Raw genomic sequence first — 19,904 nt, forward strand, 5'->3', positions numbered from 1 at the left:
ACTTAAGATTTCTGTAACATTCTAATCACTGTCTGCTGGGAAAATAAGCTGAACAACCTAGATGCCTTTCAGATACTTTTAATATTAGAAATTGTCATATGCTTACCACTTTTATTATATATTTGGAGCAGCTAAAACAAAACAGTAATTACTGGGTATCCTATATATTATTTGTTGCCAAACTGATGCATAAAGGATCTGAGCTTTTCATCTCCCTGCACTGAAAAGCAAGCAAAAAAGAATAATTAGTATTTCATAAAGGATTTTTCCAAGCATTACAGGTTTCATTAATAGTTTCATTTTGAAAATTCCTACTATAAACAGAATTTTTAACTAATTTCTAAAGTCACAATTTTAAAAGGTAAAGAACAAATGAAATATGGCATACAAATCACATACTCTGATATATATACATAATTATACATATAAATAAAAATGTTTTATTACTCATATATCCATTTTGGAAAAAATACATATAGCTTATTCTAATCTTTATTTAGAACTATAATTCTCTCAATCAGAAATCCTATCTTCCAAATAGATCTAACCATTAATCTAACCACTATACTGCAAATATGCATGTTCATATATACATACACACGCTGTCCTAAATATTGCAATTTCATGCAGAGAAGCATCAGCAGTTTAAGTTACTATTTCACAAAAGATTTTAAAAACAATTGTAGCTTTATTAAGATGGCTATTTCTAAAATTAGTGAGCACGTATTTTATACCAGATACTAAAAGGTTTTACATGTTTTAACTTACGTAGCCCTCACAAGCAGCAAGTGGCATCATTATTAGCTGTGTATTACAGATGAAGAAACTAACTGAAGAAACATATGTTAAAAAGCCTACCTCCAGTTTCACAGTTAAGGAATGAAACAAGAATGCAAACTCAGGGAGGGTGCCTCACTGCCCATACTTTTAAATACCATGCTAGATCCAATGTAAGTGATTCTTAAGTATGTATCACTTACAAATCTTGTATTTTCAGAATTCAATCTAACATTTTATATGCCTGTCAGCCATTCCCCTTTGGATATCTAGCTATATCATCTCAAATGTAAAAGGTCAGACAAATCTTTCCTCAAAACTGGGCTGCCATCCCAGATTTCTTTCAAAGGTGTCCTCCAGTTAAATAAACAACTGTAAGAAAGTAGCACATATCAGCATCAAACATTGCCTCATTACCAGAGAGTAACTAGTCATTTTTGCATTTTTTAGAAGGGTTATTACATTCTGATTTCCATAGTTATCTATTCAAGGACGTCCAGGGAAAAAGCAAGTGAGCAAGCAACAACAGCAAGAACATCCCAGAAACGGACTAATAACTTATTTTGAAAAGAGTCTGCAAATAAAAACAATTAGCTGACTATTTTAATATTGATATGTTACAGTAGGCTGAAACAACGGGAAAGTTAAGCCCATTTTCTAAATGTAAGTAGCAGCAACTTCTATAATTAAAACAATACCAGGACAAAATAAATGCATTATACTTCAAGGCCATTTCTAACACAATGACACTCTAAGTTTAGCACAGAATTACTGTGACTCATTGTGTATAGTTTGGACTCCAAACACCGGAAGGATAGATTCTATAAAGTTTTCAGAATCCAGAATTAGTGTTTTCTCTCACAGAAATAATTCAGGAAGTTGTCCACAGTCATCTCCAGAATAGGGGTTCTCAACCTTGGCTACACATTAGAATCACCTGGGGAGCTTTAAAATCCTGATAATGAGACCACAGCATGACCAATTAAAAAAATCTCTCTAAAAGTGAGGCCCAGGCATCAGAATTTTTTTTAAGCTTCCTTTCTTAATGCCAGTGAAAAGCCCTGAGTGAAAAAGCACAGCCATTAGATCCACTTTTCTAGACTCTTCAATAGGCAAGGGAATATCAAATATTGGTAACTTTAATCCAGAAGAAAAAAAAAAAAAAGACTATTTTGCCCCAGATTCAGAGCAGACAGTAAACAGCAGTGGCTCCTACAGTGCTGCCTTTGGATGAATAGTAACGGATGTTAGGAGCGTGGACAGTACTCAAGGCGATGAGACCATCTGACGTTTTCTCATTTTGTTTTAAAACGGAGAATAGCAGGTGCATTAGTAAGTTCTTAGTCCACGTAACCATGTTTCTTCTATTTGTCTCAAAGTTACGATTTTCCCCTGAATGAAACATCAGGTTCTATTTTTTAGAACTGTAATTTGACCTCTGGACTACTTTTGTAATAGCTACTTCCACTTAACTCACTCACTGATTCACTGTGTGCTAGGCATGCAGGAGGTGGATGGAGATAGGGGCTCACAGTGAGGTCTTAGAGAATTTGATAAGAAAAACATGGAGGTAGAAGCATACACATATGAAGTAGTAAAAGAAATTATGTAAGTACTAAGATGCATGGGCTGAGGGCCAAAAGCTCATTGAAAACTCTTCCTCAAATGATATCACTGCTTTGCAAAAGGCAGTATGATTAACAAAAAACTTTGGAGTTGGAGACACAGTTGCTAGTAAATAAGGAGCTGAGATTCTGTCTTTATATCCGAGGAAAATTTAATTTTCCTGAGCCTCATTCATAAAATACTGATAATTCGGGGGCGGAGAGGGTCATTCTTCCCATTCCTGAGGTAGCCTTCCATGTAGAAGTATTCACAGCTGAGGCACTCTCCTAGCCTAACACTCCTCTGGTTTGTTTCCTCCCTTACTTACACCAGGAGTAGGACCAATCTGATTGGTCCACTTAGAAAGACAAATTCCCATATTAGTTTAGCCTGTTCTGCCTCCCTCCCTTTTTGGAGATAAATGCCTCAAGCCATAGTTTCTACATGGGTAGACCCCTGTGCAGATAAGTCTAAATTATTGATTCATTGTTGGTAAACCCATTTTACCATTGATATAAACCCACACTTATCAATACTGTTTGTTTTTTTTAATAAATGTGATATTTTGCTCACCAATTGTTTCTCTCCTTGACCATCTCTAAAGTGATTTAGAATTCAGGCAAAGAAATGGGTACTAGTTATCTGACTCCATTCAAACATAAAAATCAACCTACTTCACAGAGTTTGGTAAGCTTTAAATGAGGTAATATGTACAAAAATTTTAGTACATAATACTAAGAACATAGTAAGCACTCTACCATAACTGCTAATCCAATACAAAATACTCAAAAATAAGCGCCAACTTTAAAGCACTTATTAATTCACTATAGAACACCTAAATATGAATTCAAATATTCTTTCTAAAATATACCAATAAAAACAAGATCCCTCCACACTGATTAAAAGAATGTAACGTGCTATAATAGAGTCATAACATGAATAACAGATTCGTTAAACAGGGAACATTTATAGCCTACAAAATCCTCAGTAACTAATCCCCACAGAAAATGAAATATGATATGCACAAGCAAAATCAGACAATACCCTAGCTATAACATACTAAAATTTTATTATAGAATCAGTTTGACATCTAAAAATTTTAAGAGGAAATAAGCTCCAGTTTATTCCATAAGTTTTTAACTACATTATCAATATGCCAAAGGCATATTTGAAAAACTTGAAGATACATTTCATCTGATAAGAGGCCTGGTTCTTCAGAATGAGCCCAGGAGCTCATGAACAGCAAGATTTATTAACCTGAGCTCTATGGGGCTTTAGTTTTGTGAAACCCTTGAAATTATCTGTAGAATGTCATGTTATATGCAACTGATAAGTTGTTAAACACTACATCAGAGACAATGATGTACTATATGTTGGCTAATTGAATTTAAACTTCAAAAATGTCATGTATGTGTGCATGCATATATGGTTAAAAACGCTCTCCACTTTCATTATAATCTCAAAGGTCACCACCATTCAAAAAAGAACTAGTCACATACCATTTTATAACTAAGTGATCAGTCCCAGTTTATCCATTTATTCAGATTTTCTAGTAAGTTTCCTTGCAGTATGAAATTTTCAATTTGGATAATTGACATATAATAAGCTTTTAAAAAATCAAAAATGGAATCTACAAAAAAGGATATCTTTTTTAAAATAGCTACTTACCATTTAAGTGTTCCTCTGATACTATTTTTTCATTAGCGTGCAATGCTTTTACTGTTATTCTCAAATCCGTTGTGTTACTTTCCTCTATTTCTTCAGTTGGTACTTTTTCAAAAATGTTTTCAATGCAGTTGGTGTTGGTCTTTAAACCATTAGGTAGTTCCCAAAATGAAGGATTATGTTTTCCAAAGTCAGCCTTCTTCCTCAGAGCTACGTTTTTGGAATACAATCTTTTACTGATACGGCTTTTCTTTAAGAGGTTCTTATAGACCTCTTTCCTCTTTACAGTTTTCTCTTTCAGCTTTTGTTTCTCAGTGCATGTACAACTTATATTTTCTCTTTTGTAACAATTTTCATCTAACAGTGGGAGAATAGGCTTACTCTGTAACTGATACTGGACTTTAGTAGGTCCAGTAGTAGTACCTCCATCGTTAAGAGGATCTGTATCTTTAGAATATACTGCAAGACCAGATGCAACTAACAAATCTGCCAAGTTGTTTTTCTCATGAAGGACATCTACTGTCAGTTTTGTTTCAAAATTATGCTTCCTAAACTGAAAAACTAAACCTGGTTTACTTAGGAAGTTTTGAAAGAAACTTTTCACTTCTTCATCCCAGTGTTGCTCTTTAGAGGGTAAGATACCATATAAGATACAAGGATAACTTAACCTTGGTATATCCAAAAGTTCAACAGGAACAACTTTCAGATTTTTTATATCTGAATAAGGTATGCAAACAGAAAATCCATAGTCGATCAACACAAGTAACAGGGACTGACTAGAGACTTCAGAAATTTCTACTCTATTCCACTGATCTTCCAAATCATATTTGAACAAACAACTAGCACCAGGAGTTACGCACTCTTGAGGCACTGTTTGCAAGTTTTCTGGTAGATCAGAAAGCAACGCAAAGAGTGATTTCATTGTGTCAAAGAAATCTTCTAACTGAACACAGAAATCTGATGGATCACAAACCGCAGTGGCAATACCTGAATACCGCTTTCCGTTTTGGAGTTGGGCCCAAGTATATGATCTCATTGTACAGGACGACACAGGAGTCACATTAAAAATAGCTTCTGAAGATTTAAGTTTGTTTTCAGCATGAACTATATTTAAATTTAAGTATTCTAAAAGTAGCAGGCCATCTACCAAAATGTCTACTTTCCACACAGAGTTCAAGTAGTTCAAGAAAAGAATACTTATTTCCAAATGAGCAAATAAAGACACAATGGACTCAAATGACCGGTTTCTAAAATTTTCAAACCAAATCCACTTACAAGGCACAGCTTGTCTTGGAATATTTCTAATCTCCTTTCTGAGCACCCTGATATTCCCTAAAGGTACTATTTCACACCTACCACGATCTACTAAAAAAACAAGCACTTTCTCATCAACACACTTCTTTACTACTTCTGATCTATACCATTTCAAGGTTTTTTTAGATTTTGCCAAGCACTCTAAACCTTTTTCAATATTTTCTACCAATAAGGAGGGTTTTTTTACTTCTTTATTGATGAATACTGTTAAATCTGATAAGACTTTTTTATTTTTGGATAACTTCACATAAAATGTCCCACTTTTTGAGAGACAAAGTATCTCGGACTTTTCAAGTTGTCCAGGTCTTAACTCTTCAAAAGGAATCTTAACCAGCTGTTGGCAGGATGGTTGAAGGGTCCCAGAACCTTCACACTCCTTTGACTTTCCTTTTTTCCTTTCATTATCCTCCCCAGAGCTCACCTTTTGAGAGACAGCTGTAGGCAGCTGCAGTACAGTCTTCTGTAGTTTTGAACAGGCTGTCCATTTCATTAGTTCATTAATGACACATGTTCCATCACAGATGATATTGACCTCCCATTTCTGCTCATGCTGTTTCAGAAATTCACAAGAAACGGTTTTGTTACTCACTCTTGACACGAAATAATCCACAGTTTTACTGTCCCATATTTCATCAGGCTCATGCCACTTGACGCCACTGAGAAAAGAATGGATTCCTAGCTGAGGAACGGTTAAGAATTCCCTCTGAAATTCATAAATTTTGGATGTGCTTATTACCGCAGTATTACCATAGTCAATAAACTCCACTTCAAAAGAATTTCCTGGCAAAATTTTCTTAATAACAGCTCTGTAAATGGCATGGTCACCAGAGTATTCTGCAACTACTAGGTCTCCTACCATAGGCTTCGTGGACTTTCTCTCTTTCACTATATTCAATCTTTTTTCATTTAGAGCATCTGCAAGTCTGAGGATTGCATTTTCATTCTCCGCAAGCTGGATATGGAAGCTTGCTGGATTACTGATATTAGAAACATATCCTTTAACTTTGGCATTCAAGTAAATCTGGGGTTGAGGAAGATCTTTGATCTGTGGTCTAGTAAGAGTAGATAGGTTTTGAGAGGCTGCTTGGTTTAGTTCTCGGATAAAAGACTGCGATATAACCCTTGTTGATTTGCAGCTCACATCATTTTCATCAAATCCAGAAACACTTTTTACACCTTTATTTTTTAGTCCATCATTCAAAGATTTCACTTTGTTTTTTGACGCAGGCTCAATTTTATAACAAACTGATGGTTTCAAAATCTTGGCATATGTACTTCCCAGATTTGTTAACTGATCTATTTTACTTTCAGAGTATGTTACTAGCTTAGTTTTATTTATCACATTATGGTGATAGTTTTTTTCTATTTTGCCTTTCAAAGAAACAGCAAGTCGCTTATTCTCACTTATTTTAGGACCCTTTTCCACACAGTGTGCTTGGTCACAGTGTTCTTTTCCATAAGCATGGAGCAACATTTTAATTTCCTGATTTATATGTTGACATCCATCATATAATTCTACACCAAGCTGGCCATCTGACTCCCTGGCCAATATTATTGCCCTTAATGGTTTTCCCAAGAAGTTATCTTCAAACCAGCTACAGATTTCTGCTGGAATATCTACATCTCTAAAATCTGACAAAAAACACTTAATAGCTTGCATAGGTGTAAACAGCAACTCTGGAAACTGATCTGAGATAGCCCTCAATGTACTTTCTTCTACTAACTGCTTATTTCCGAAGTCTACAAAATAGACCAGAAAGTCAGTTAGTGAGTCTGTTGGCATTGCTAAGGCTCGGTAAGAGAGACCATCTTCTACATACTTAGATATGCACAGTCTCATTTTACTAGGATCATATTTTGGATAATTTTTGAGGTTACTAATCTCTCTGATTTTTGTTTCTATCATCTCTAGGTCTTTATTATTTCTACTGAGTTGGCAATAAAACTTTTTAGGACTATAGATGTGAGAAATGTATATTTCTTCCTCACTTCCAATTTTTATGTTAAAGGAGGAATAATAGTAACTGTAAAGACTAACTGAAGATGGAAATGGCCTTGATAATGTATTATACTGTGCTGAGCCATGATTAATAAATTCTTTTGCACTAGTAAGTGGAGATTGTAAATCCACTAAGTTACATAAATAGTTTGGATATATAAGAACTAGGGCATAAATGACACAAGTCAATAATCCTCTAGATGAAGAAATAAAATTCCCAAAGTCTCTGCATGCTTCTCTTGTCCAACTGAATTTATAACTGATGGGTTCAACTAAATGGTTAAGACTACATCTGAAGGCTTGGCCTTCTAAAAAAAGGAAACGTGGGTTAATGGCACAAATATCTTTAACTAAAACCCTTTCTTGGTAACCATAATCAACAAACACCACGTCAAATTCTTTTCTTGATATTTGAGTCAAAATAGCAGCTCTATACCACTTCCCATCTTTGGAATACTTAGCAACACAAGCAATCTGCCCAATTTGATAAGGATCAGAATGAACGCTATAGTAATTCTGAATTTGTTCCATTAGTGATTTTAAGTCCTCTAACTTACATTGAAGCTGGCATGAAAAGTCACCTGGGCCATAATAAGAACAACACTTAACTTCAAGCACTGTTCCTGGTTTAAACATGTATTCTTTATAAGGTTGTAGCGACTCAGGTCCCACAGACAAGGTGAAAGGATTTTTTAAATCTGAGAAATTAACAGCTGGGGATTTTAACAAAGACAAGTTCCTTTCTTTTACCTTATTTGAATGGTATTTTTTAGGTTTGGCTCCTTCAAGAAGGGCAGATAGGACTTTAATATTAACTTTGCTTTTAGGTTTTAAATTTAACACTGAATATTCACTTACAGATCTGGGACAATATTCTGGTTCTACTTCCCAATATTCTGCATATCCAGCTTGTAACATAAGAGAGACAACATCAATATTTTCTGAGGCTTCAATACTCTGAATATTTACAATGTACTTGTCATCTTTTTTTGCTGTAACTTGAAGCAAAATTGCTTTGTTCAAGACAATTTTTTTAAAATAGTCAATTGCTGCCTTCACCCATAAATCTTCAACAGGAAATAGATGCGCAAGTGAACAGCACATAGCTAAGGCAGGCAACTCACAAAACTCTGGAAGCAAAATTTTTACATCAAAAAATGGTATAGAATCAGTATTTCCATAATCTAAAAAATAAACATTAATCTTATAACCATTAATTTCAGTGATGACAGCTCTATAAAAATGTTGGTCTCTGCTGTATCTAGCACAACAAAATAATCCAGGTTCTGGATTTCTTAGAATCAGTTCATCATTTTCACACGAATCATAAGATTTGTTTATATTTTTCATTATATCTTGAAGTTCATTCTGATGTTCATTAGTGCGTACCCAGAAATTTGATGGGTTTAAAACATAGGCCACAAAAGCTATATAGGCAGCCTCTATCTCCATATTTACAGTTTTAATAGGAAAACCTATTTTCAAAGTGTTTTTATTTGAAGAGTCTATTGATGGTTCTGTACTTCCAGTAAAAGAATCAACCACGCTGTTTACATCAGAAGCACTAGCCTCCTTAAACATATTGGAGATCTTTGATTCAGACACTGGACAGAGTACTTGTGAGCCTACAGTCTTCAGCAGACATTTAGAATTAATTGTAGACTCCTGAGTTTGTAACGTTACATAATACAAATGTTCATCCTTCTTGAAACAATCAATGTGTGCATATACTATTTGTCCTAACAAAGCTTGTTTAAAAACACTCAGTTGAGATTTTCTGGCATCTCTATCTGGACTGTGTAAATAGGTCAGAGAACATGGAAACGAAAACAACGGTACTAAAATAAAATCCTGCTTAAGTTTCTTCACATGGATTGAGGGTATAGCCTCACTACTGCCATAATCCATGAACCAAATTTTCACTTGATTATTGGGCAAGAGCTGCTGAAGAATTCCTCTATGCCACTGTCCATTTCTCCTTTTGGCAACACAAAGTAGTCCAAAGTTATCACATGTGGGACTACTTTCTTGACTGACAATATCATAATGCAGAGTCATACACACTGTTAAGTTTTCTAACTCTGGAATCCATTTAATTAGTTGACAATAAAATTTACTTGGGCTCAATGCAGAGGATACCTTTATACTTTCAACCTTGCCTACTGACAAAGATGGCTGCAAATTAGCCAGAATGTGTTGAATATCAAGTGAAGTATCATTATTACTTAACAAGTCAGGTCTTTTATGTTTTAGTAAATCTGGCATTTCCTGTGGGAATTCTTTTAACATTTCCACAATAAGGCGAAATGAATCCCCATCAATAAGTCTACCTATTTGTAATTCAAGAACCTGGGATATAATTTTTGGCACTTCAAGAAGAATCGTTTGAAGAGGCAAAACAGCTTGTACACAACCTTTCACTTGTAGTCCTACTAATGACTTGAAGTAATTCAAAGCCTTAGGAGGCCATCTTTCCCCATTTGGTAGTATGTTGGCAAAAATACCAACTATTACCCTTGGTGGTAGTTCAAATAAGTTGCCACAGGCTGAAGCAACCTGTGTACCATCAACTCTTAGTTCTTCTCCATGATCTATGAGGAATACCGTATAGAGTTCATTTTTCTTTTCCATGACTCTTCCTCTTTGCCATTCTCCAGATACTCTTTCTTCAACCAAACAAAATTCATCAATGTCCACATTATTTTTTACTTTTGGAATATGCTGCATTTCTCTCTGTAATATGTGGTAGTCAAACTCACATTCAATATGATTTCTGCCTTGAAATTTCACCAGAATGTCCTCGGGAAGACATTCTACATGTGATATTGTCAGATTCATGTTTAAAGACGTTGGTAACAAAGATGTAGAATCCATTTTCTAAAAGCAAATAATAAGTATGAATTAGCTTCTAGACAGACCACTATCAAAATTAAATAAGCCTTCTATAAATTTGAAATAAGTCTTATTTGGTATTTAAACAATCCTTAAAATCCTTATATGCCTGGGAGCACCTGAGTGGCTCAGCTGGTTAAGTGTAAGACTTGATTTTGGAGGTGCCCAGGTGGCTCAGTGGGTTGAGCCTCTGCCTTCAGCTCAGGTCATGATCTCAAGGTCCTGGGATCGAACCCCACATCCGACTCTGCTCAGCAGGAAACCTGCTTCTGCCTCTCTATCCCTGCCTCTCTGCTTACTTGTGATCTCTGTCTGTCAAATAAATAAATACTTTAAAAAAAAAAAAAAAAGACTTGATTTTGGCTCAGATCATGATCTAAGGGTCATGAGACAGAGCCCTGTGTTAGGCTCCAAGCTAGGAGTGGAACCTGCTTAAGATTCTCTCTGCCCCCACCTCTTGTGCATGCATGTTCTCTCCTTCTCTTGTTCTTAAAAAAATAATTAAATAAAAAACTAAAAAGTTACATGTCTGTTTTTCTAAAATTGAACACATTGGTTAAATAAATTACACTCAACTAGACAAGAATGTATGCAACTCCACTGCCTTCTGCTTTCAAAAAATTCAACTGAAATAACCAAGAGAACAGGAAAAATAGAGAGTATATATAATCACTGGAAAAGAGTAGAGAGCAATCTTTGTTTTAGAAATTTCCAAGTTTCTACTGGATATTGGGCATATGTGGTATAATAGAAGGAGACCAAATAGTCTACTGGAAACATCCTTCTATTGCTGTGAGAGGAACTACTTTACTTCATGCAGACTTCTAACAACCCAGAATTCAAAGGGGTGAATGCTAGGAGCAAGGGCAGATGGTGAACCCACAGGAGACATAATTTTTGTATTCCCCACTTTGTCAATCAATAACATTTGGACTCTATCAGCATCATTACACAACTCTGGATTCTTCTTTGAGGGCAAGAGGCTAAATCCTGGACACCATTAAGAAAAGCCAGGCATGGAAAGACGCTAAGGTATGTTAGGTACATCCAGGCTTTTTCACTGGCATGGCTGGCCACATAAAGTGTAGAGGGAGAAGAGATCTTTAGCATCTGTGCAAAGCTTTCTACTCGAACAATGGCTCCAGCTAATTTTCTCTAGACTGTTGAAATTCTGAAAGTAGTAAAACCAATATTCAAATATAAAATATTCCCCAAATTCAGGCAAGAACCAACATTTGTTGTGATAGGACACAACTCAACTCCTACTTGACCTGGAATTAACACTTCACAACTATAAATTTTGTTCTATGATGAGAAAAATTCTGGACCTTAAAAAAAAAAAAAAAAGAGCAAGAAAGAAAACCATGTAAAAAAAGAAAATACTCCCCTAAGGAATAAATACATTGAATGAAACAGCAAATAATTGTTCCCCACAAGTATGACTTGTGTTTTCAAAAGGTCAAAAAAGAGCACCACATTTTTATATGACTATGTAGTCATTAAGATGCAGCAACGGAGATTAGGAAAAAATACACATAAGAAATATAAAACTGCAGTGGGGAAAAAAAAAAAACAAAAAATAAAGATAAATGGAAGAGAAGGAAATTGCGAGAATAGCCCAAAACTTGGAAGATAAAAAGATAAAAAAGATGAAAGAAACATGGAGGACGAGATTATAAAATCTTATGAAATTATAAATGTTCTCTCAGAGATAAACAGAACAGAAGCCCTTTCTAAGACTTAAACTCAAGCCTGAAAGCTGAAACTAGCCACTGGAAAGCTAGAGAAAGAGTTAAGATTTAGGGACATCTGGGTAGTAACTATGGTTTTTATTTCTTCCTAGATAATTAATTTGATGATAATCATCATGGTCTGATCTACAGATTATAGCCTATGCTTATTTGATCCTGGAGTCTAAAAAAATCACCATCATCATCAGACTGTACACTGAAGACTGTCATTGAATAAACCAAAACACTTCAGGACAGGAAAGACCTTAAGCCACTGTTAAAGTGACAGTCCTTTTCCAATTCCCAGACTTGAGTCAGTGTATAGACCTATTATTCCTTATAGAGAGAAGACCAGGTACTCAAGAAAGGATCCTCTGGGGCGCTTCAGTGGCTCAGTTGGTTAAACAACAGCCTTCAGCTCAGGTCATGATCCTGGGGCCCAGGGACAGGCTTGCTCAGCAGGGAGTCTGCTTCTCCCTCTGACCTTTCCCCTCTGGTGCTCTCTCTTTCTCTCATTCTCTCAAATAAATAAAAATAAAATCTTAAGGAAAAAAATAGTAAAGAAAGGATCCTGTGCTATGAAGAACACAAGAACATTCTTCCTTGCATTCACCCAAAGGGTCATAACACAATTCCCTTGAGAAAAATATGAAAAGAAAAATACCTAAGCCTTTCAGGAACCACACCACTCTAGGTATAAAAAGCAAATGTAGCCAGAAAGACTTCTTCATTAAATGAAGGGGTATATATAATATTAGTCCCACAAAAACACAAAGAAATTGAATGGCATGTTCCAACTACCAGGAGCCTATTCCTCCACACTGCTAACCCTCCCTCAAACAATACAAATAGCCTTATGTGGCATTTCACAGCAGGAAGGAGAAAAAAAGCCTGAGCCTGGTTTGCATACGCTCTCACCTAATGCCAGTAACATCTAGAAATATATTGCTGAAGTACTGGAGAGTCTTGTCTGAGAAACAAAATGAAATAGTCACGGTTGACAGCACAGTACATCTACTACTTTGCTGGAAGAAATTATAGGTGTTAAGAATCTATTCCCATTAATGGACAATAGCTTATGCTGCAGGATGATTAGTAATTCTGATGGGGAAAGACTGTGGGATTTACTAAAAATAAATCTGAAGAAGAGTAATGGGGATGAGCCCCTAAGAATCAACACGTAAGTTTGTAAGTCCTGTGTGATGGTCGCCAATGGTCCCCACTAAGTTTTGGGGTTTGTTTCTGTTTGTTTTTTTGAGGAGGGGAGAAGCAGAGAAGAGGAAGAGAGAATCTCAAATCTCCATGCTGAGCTCGAACTCACAACACTGATATCATGACCTGAGCCAAAATCAAGAGCCGATGCCCAACTGACAGAGCCAGCCAGGCCCTGGAAAAGATTCTTGATCAGCAGACAGAATAACCTATTCTATGGGTGTCAATCAGCTTCCTTCCCCTGCCTCTTCAATTCTTAACGGGATCATGAAGAAAGTTCCCAATGCCATGGATAAAGTTCCTACCCTTGTATTTTTGAAGCTCAAACTGTAATAATTCAGAGAGAATCAGTGGGGGGGGGGGAGGAATTTAGGGCATTTAAGACCAAACATGTTCAAATAATCTTCAACAAATCAAGAAAGAATATCTAATAGAAAAAAAGACAGTCTCTTCAACAAATGGTATTGGGAAAACTGGATGGCAGCACACAGAAGAATGAAACCGGACCACTTTCTTACACTACACACAAAAATGGAAGACTTAAATGTGAGAGAGGAAATGATCAAATCCTGGAGAACACAGGCAGCAATCTCTGACATGAGCAGTCGTAGCAATGTCTTACTATACACATCACCTGAGGCAAGGAAAACAGAAAAAAAATAAACTATTGGGACTTCAAGATAAAAGGCTTCTGTACAATAAGGAAACAACAGAACTAAAAGGCAACCTACAGAATGGTAGGAGACATTTGCAAAGGACATACCTGATAAAGTGTTAGTATCCAAAATCTATAAAGAATTTATCAAATCAAAACGCCCAAAAAACCAGATACCTTAAGAACCAGGCAAAAGACATGAATAGACATTTTTCCCAGAGACCTACAGATGGCTAACAGGTACATGAAAAGATGCTCAACATCACTCATCAGGAAAATAGAAATCAAAACCACAATAAGGTATTACTTCACACCTGTCAGAATGGCTACAATTAACACAAGAAACAACAGATGTTGGCAAGGATGCAGAGAAAAGGGAACCCTCTTACATGTTGGTGAGAATGCAAACTGGTACAGCCACTCTGGGAAACAGTATGGAAGTTCCTCAAAAAGTTAAAATAGAGCTACCCCATGACCCAGCAATTGGACTACTAGGTATTTATCCCAAGGATACAAAAATACCCATTCAAAGGGACACATGCACCCCAATGTTTATAGCAGCATTATCAACAATAGCCAAAGTATGCAAAGAGCCCCAAATGTCCATCAACTGATACATGGATAAAGAGGTGATTTTGTATGTATATATACACAATGGACTGTTACTCAGCCATCAAAAAGAATGAAATCTTAGCATTATGTATGTTGTTGAAAATGGTAAGTGAAATGTCAGAAAGACAGATACCATATGATTTCACTCATGTGAAATTTAAGAAATAAAACAGATAAACATAGGAGAAGAGAGGGAAAAATAAGAAAAACAAAGAGGGAGACAAACCATAAGAGAATTTTAATTATAGAAAACAAACAGAGTTTCTGTAGGGGAGGTAGACAGGGGAATGGGTTAAATGAGTGATGGGGCATGGTTGTGTTGAGCACTGAGTATTATACATAAGTGATGAATCACTAAATTCTACTGCTGAAATCAGTATTACACTATATGTTAACTAAAACAAAAAATTAAAAAAAACAAACATGTTCTTGGTTGAACTAGAGTTTCTTAAACTTTTTTTGGCAACAATAGCAGCAAAAATCCTTAACCTAATAGAAGATGCAGAAATAGAAAACATAAAACCTCTATAAATTGGATTCATAGGAGGTATTCTAATAACTTCATGACTTGATAGAATTTAATTATAAAACAAGTAAATGAGAATACAAGACTATTCTGATTAACACAGTCTTCAACATAAAATTTTCCTTATCACTGTGTTGGATAGTACAGTAGTAGTAAGAAAATTAGGCTCAGACATATATAATAGTTCCATAATTTTATATGATCAAATACATATTCAAATAAAGAAAAAACCACAATAATCAATAAATCTGATGATGATAATTAGTGCTTATCTCTTCTTTTAAATTTATCCTATTTGAATTTTAAAAAAGGCTTTTTTAAAATTAAATTCAAGTCAAAATTTCAAACTTCTGAATTAAATTTAAATAAAAATTCACAACATCACAGCTTTCCTAAGGTTAGCATTCAACTATGGCCACTCTAAGAATAGATACGGAAAGCCCTTCCCACACTAAAATTCCCTAATTCTATAGAATATACATAGAACATATGTCCCTCTTACCTTTTTGGCAACTGTCCATGACTTCACATCTAGTATGTCTAGACCAGTGGGATACAAGAGAAATGTAGTTGATCCATATATGTAACTTTAAAGTTTTAAGATCTCTCATAGAAGTGTAAATGTCCTTCCTTATATGAATAGCTCCTTTTAACACTACTGTTTTTATTTTTTTAAATTTTTTATTATTTGACAGACAGACCACAAGTAGGCAGAGAGGCAGGCAGAGAGAGAGAGGAGGAAGCAGGCTCCCCGCTGAGCAGAGAGCCCGATGGGGGGCTTGATCCCAGGACCCTGGGATCATGACCTGAGCTGAAGGCAGAGGCTTTAATCCACTGAGCCACCCAGGTGCCCCAATACTACTGTTTTTAAAGAGGCTTTCAGTACATTAACTGATGTCCACAATAAAACTGTTACTTTTCAGACCAAAGAAGTGAAGATAAAAGATTAAAAAGAGCTTGAATTTAGGTTTTATTCAGTCCAGTTCTCTATGTACTTACTCCCACTGTTTCACACTGCTCTTTCAACTAAACCACATAATTATGGACAACAACTAAAAGCAGAAGATACAAATCCAAAATGGACCTACGAACAAAACTGGTGAAAGCACCTTACAGAATAGAATCCATTTATGAATTCTCCCTTTTTCCAAAATTTAACATAGTTCTTATAAAGCTGACTAGTAGATACTCTGGCAAGGTTACCATGTTCCAAAAGACTGATCAAATTAAGCATCTGTGGGTGCCCTGGTTTGCCTTCTCCTTTCTTCTCTATTCAGTTGATTTCTAGATTCAGGTCTTTTAGGACACCAATTCAGCAGAAATACAATGGTTTATTTTTTAATCTGCATATTTTAAACCCAGAGCTTCCATTTAACATTCCTCATCCAAGGGCCTTCTTGTCCCATAGGGAACATCTGGCAATGTCTACAGATCTATTTGCTTGTCATAACTGGGCTAGGGTGGGTGGCAGGAGTAGCTACTGGCATGCAGCAGGTAGAGGCCAGAGAAGTTGCTAAATATCACAGAGTGTACAGAAAAGCCTGCCCATCCCAACAACAACTTTTATTCTTTCATCCAGACCAAAATGTCAATAGGTGAAGGCTAAGAAACAATGCTTTGCTGAAAACAAAAATAAATACCGGGCAGATAAAAGAACTAATTTTTTTAACTATCTAAAAGATTTTTTTTAATTTTTATTTTTTTAATTTTTCAGTATTCCAGAATTCATCGTTTATGATTTAAAGAGGAAATATTTTTGCTAATGAAAGCTTTCAAGAGACGGAAGAGGCTACAAAAAGCTTAGTGTATAAAAATATAGGGAAAAGAAGCTAGAACAAAATTAAAATCAGTGTCATCTACCACATACAAGATTTGTTCAGGCCAAGTATCTTCAATCATACCTGACTCCACTCTTTTGTATCCTACACACAATCCACCAGGAAATCCTACTGGTTTTATCCTCAGCACATAAAAATTTTGATGCCTTCTTCCATCTCTGATACATCCCTGACCCAAACCACCTTCCTCTGTCTTCTGTAACACGAGACTCTTGTCTTCCTGCTTCTATCCTTAACCCCACCATTCCATGACTATTCTAACCATAAGGACCTTTTTAAAATAGAAGACACAGCATACACTACAAAAACATCAGTAGCTCCTAATTACTCAGAGTGAAAACTAAAGCCATTATAGGGGTTTAGGAAGTCCCACAGGATCTAACCATCACCACTAGGACTCCCACCACCACCACACACACACATTTTTCTGTTACCTTATTCCTACTATCCTCATTATGCCATAGCTACAGTGCCTTCTATTCCTTGAACATCTGGGTTTTGGATCTGGGTTTGGGGCCTATTGCCCTTCAGGTACAGTTTGCTTCCTTACAGCCTTCAAGTTTTTGTCAGAGGTTTCTGTTTAGCTGAAGCATTCCCTGACCATTCAATTTAAAATGCAACCTTCTCCTAATTTAGTAGTCTCTGGACCCCTCCCCAACTTCTCTTACTCCAACACCAAAAAAAGTTCTATTGAACCAGTGGTTCTTAAATATTTGGTCTTAGGACCCTTGCGCTCTGAAAAAATTAATGAGGACCTTGTTATGGGCTATTTTTGTGCCCCTCCAAAGTCATACATTGAAACTATCTCCCAATGTGGTGGTATTAGAAGGTGGGGCTTTGGGAGGTTATTTAGGATTAAATGAGAGCATGAAGATGGAGCCCTCGGGAATGTGATTAGTACCCAGACAGGAATCACAAGAGAACTTCTACTCTGCCATACAGGGATACCAGGAGAACACAGACATCTATGATCTATAAGCCAGGAAGTAGGCTCTCACCAGATCTGCTAATCTTGGACTTCCCACCACGCAGGATTTTGCGAAATAAATTTGTTGATTATGGGCCATTCAGTGTAAGGCATTTTGCCAGAGCAGCCCAAGCCAAGATAGACACCAAAGACTGTTTATGTAGCTTCTGTCAATGTTTACCATATTAGAAAAACATTTTTAAAATATTTTAAAATCATAATAAATTCATTAAATGTTTTCACGAAAGATATTTTTCAAAACCAAAAATTTAGTAAGAGGAATTTACAATTTTTGCAAATCCCAATGTCTGCTTAATAGAAAATAGCTGGATTCTCTGAGCTGCCCCTACAATGTGCTGCAATAGGCTTTTTTGAGGTAAAGTATCTGAATAAAATCTGGCCACACACATATAATTAGAGAAGAGTAGCATTTTAATAGCTTTTTCATAGGACTGAAAATACTCTGATAGTCATAAAAACTCAATGAGGGGTGGTTTCTTAGACATTATTTACAATATGGAAATACTAAGCCCTATAAGTGAATTTTTTGTATTTGGACCTTAAAATCCCTTCATTTGAGCTTTGAATGGAATTTTTTAAATCTGAACGATTTTAAAGGTACTACATTGATCTGCTTGAAAATATTCGTTCAGAATTATGCAGAACTTCCTTAAACCGACCTGCTGCATTACCCGAACATCTCAAAAATCAAATATCACAACCAATCTCAGACAACTTAAGTATTGGGAAGCTCTAAAGCCTACAGTGATAAGCACAAGTTTTCCAACTTTATAATTTTGGCTTTAAAATGTGAATTTTGTCATCAATAAATACTGACATTTTTCCCTGAAATATCAAGCTTGCTTCACTCACTCTTGAGAAAAGGTCTACAAAATTCTCAAATCTGAGTAACAACAGTTTGTCTCTTACTGAGTTGGAACCACATAATGATTGTAGGTCATAAATAGAAAGTGATCAGCAATAAAAAAGGGACAAAGTACTCTACATCTGAAACTAATGATGTGCTATATGTTGGCTAATGTAAATTGTTAAAAAGATGCTTTCTATACACACACACACACACACACACACACAATAGAAGGGACAACATATTGACACACACAACACAGATGAATCCCAAAATAATTACTGAGTGAAAGCTAGGAGAATGTATACTGTGTTTCATTTATATGAAATTCTAGAAAATGCACACTAATCTACGGTGAACAGAGAGCAGATCAGTGTTGCCTGGGGAGGGACCACAACAAACTTTCGGGTGTGACGGGCTAGGTTTATTATCTTGATTACGGTGATTTCTGTGGGTATGTTTCAAATGTCATCAAATTGCACACTTTACCTGCAATTCGTTTTTCCTCAATTATACTTCTGTAAAGCTACAGAAGACACCTAGCACACAACCTGAATATATACTTCTGGTGGAGCAGGTTACGGAAGACCTCTTTTATTCTTTAAATCACAAAAACAAACAAAACAAAACAAAAAACGAAAAACAATAACAACAACAACAGAAAAAAAAAAAAAAAAACAATGAATCTACTTTCATTGGCTCTGATGAATAGGTCTCAGGAACCCTGTAGCGTTGGGGGGCATGGAAGGGGTCAGAGTAAGGCGTGGAGAAAACTAACAGGATACCCCGCACGCGTACATAAATATGTGCCTGTATGCACACGGCTGACGGCGTCAAGGAGGGGCCGCGTGGAAACGCAGACGAGGGATTAACCTGGCCTTCCAGTTTAGGGGACACGCCGCAAAGCATCTGCATTTCTTCAGAATTCCGAAAGGCAAAAAGGAACTTCTGAAGGTGTATTAAAGTATCACGACAGTTACGTGACTCAACAAAAATAAGTTTCCTCAGAAGAGCGCTTGCGTCCGTCGTGTCTTTCCAGCTCCACAAGTGAAACACCCGGCCATAGTCTCAGCCTTCACAGAGACGACCCCGAGGGCTACGCTCCCGAAAAACGACGCGACTGGGGGCAGGACTACTGGTACCCACGACGCCGTTAGCGGGCAGAGAGGACAGCCGGGCTGCGCGGATGCCCCCACAAGGGGCAGAGGGCTGGTGCCCACTCCTCTGAGACCGAAGCCACGACC

The 19,904-nt window shown here is 36.3% G+C and overlaps 1 protein-coding gene across 3 annotated transcripts in view; it reads right to left on the minus strand.

Moving 5' to 3' along the window:
* TDRD15 (tudor domain containing 15) overlaps positions 1-19,904 on the minus strand; it is an 88,053-nt gene that overhangs the window by 20,187 nt on the left and 47,962 nt on the right. For 2 of the 3 annotated variants that reach the window (XM_080812881.1, XM_080812882.1), the window contains exons 3-4: positions 4,051-10,237; positions 107-220 (exon numbers count right to left, since the gene is read on the minus strand). In XM_080812881.1, coding sequence (XP_080669007.1) covers positions 168-220; positions 4,051-10,234 — 6,237 coding nt within the window. In that variant the 5' untranslated portion in view covers positions 10,235-10,237 and the 3' untranslated portion in view covers positions 107-167. Of the gene's footprint in view, positions 1-105; positions 221-4,050; positions 10,238-19,904 lie in introns of those variants that run through there. The other variant, XR_013967372.1, reaches the window with a different exon arrangement.

The sequence above is a fragment of the Martes martes genome (assembly GCF_963455335.1).
Source record: "Martes martes genome assembly, chromosome: 9".
NCBI lineage: Eukaryota > Metazoa > Chordata > Mammalia > Carnivora > Mustelidae > Martes > Martes martes.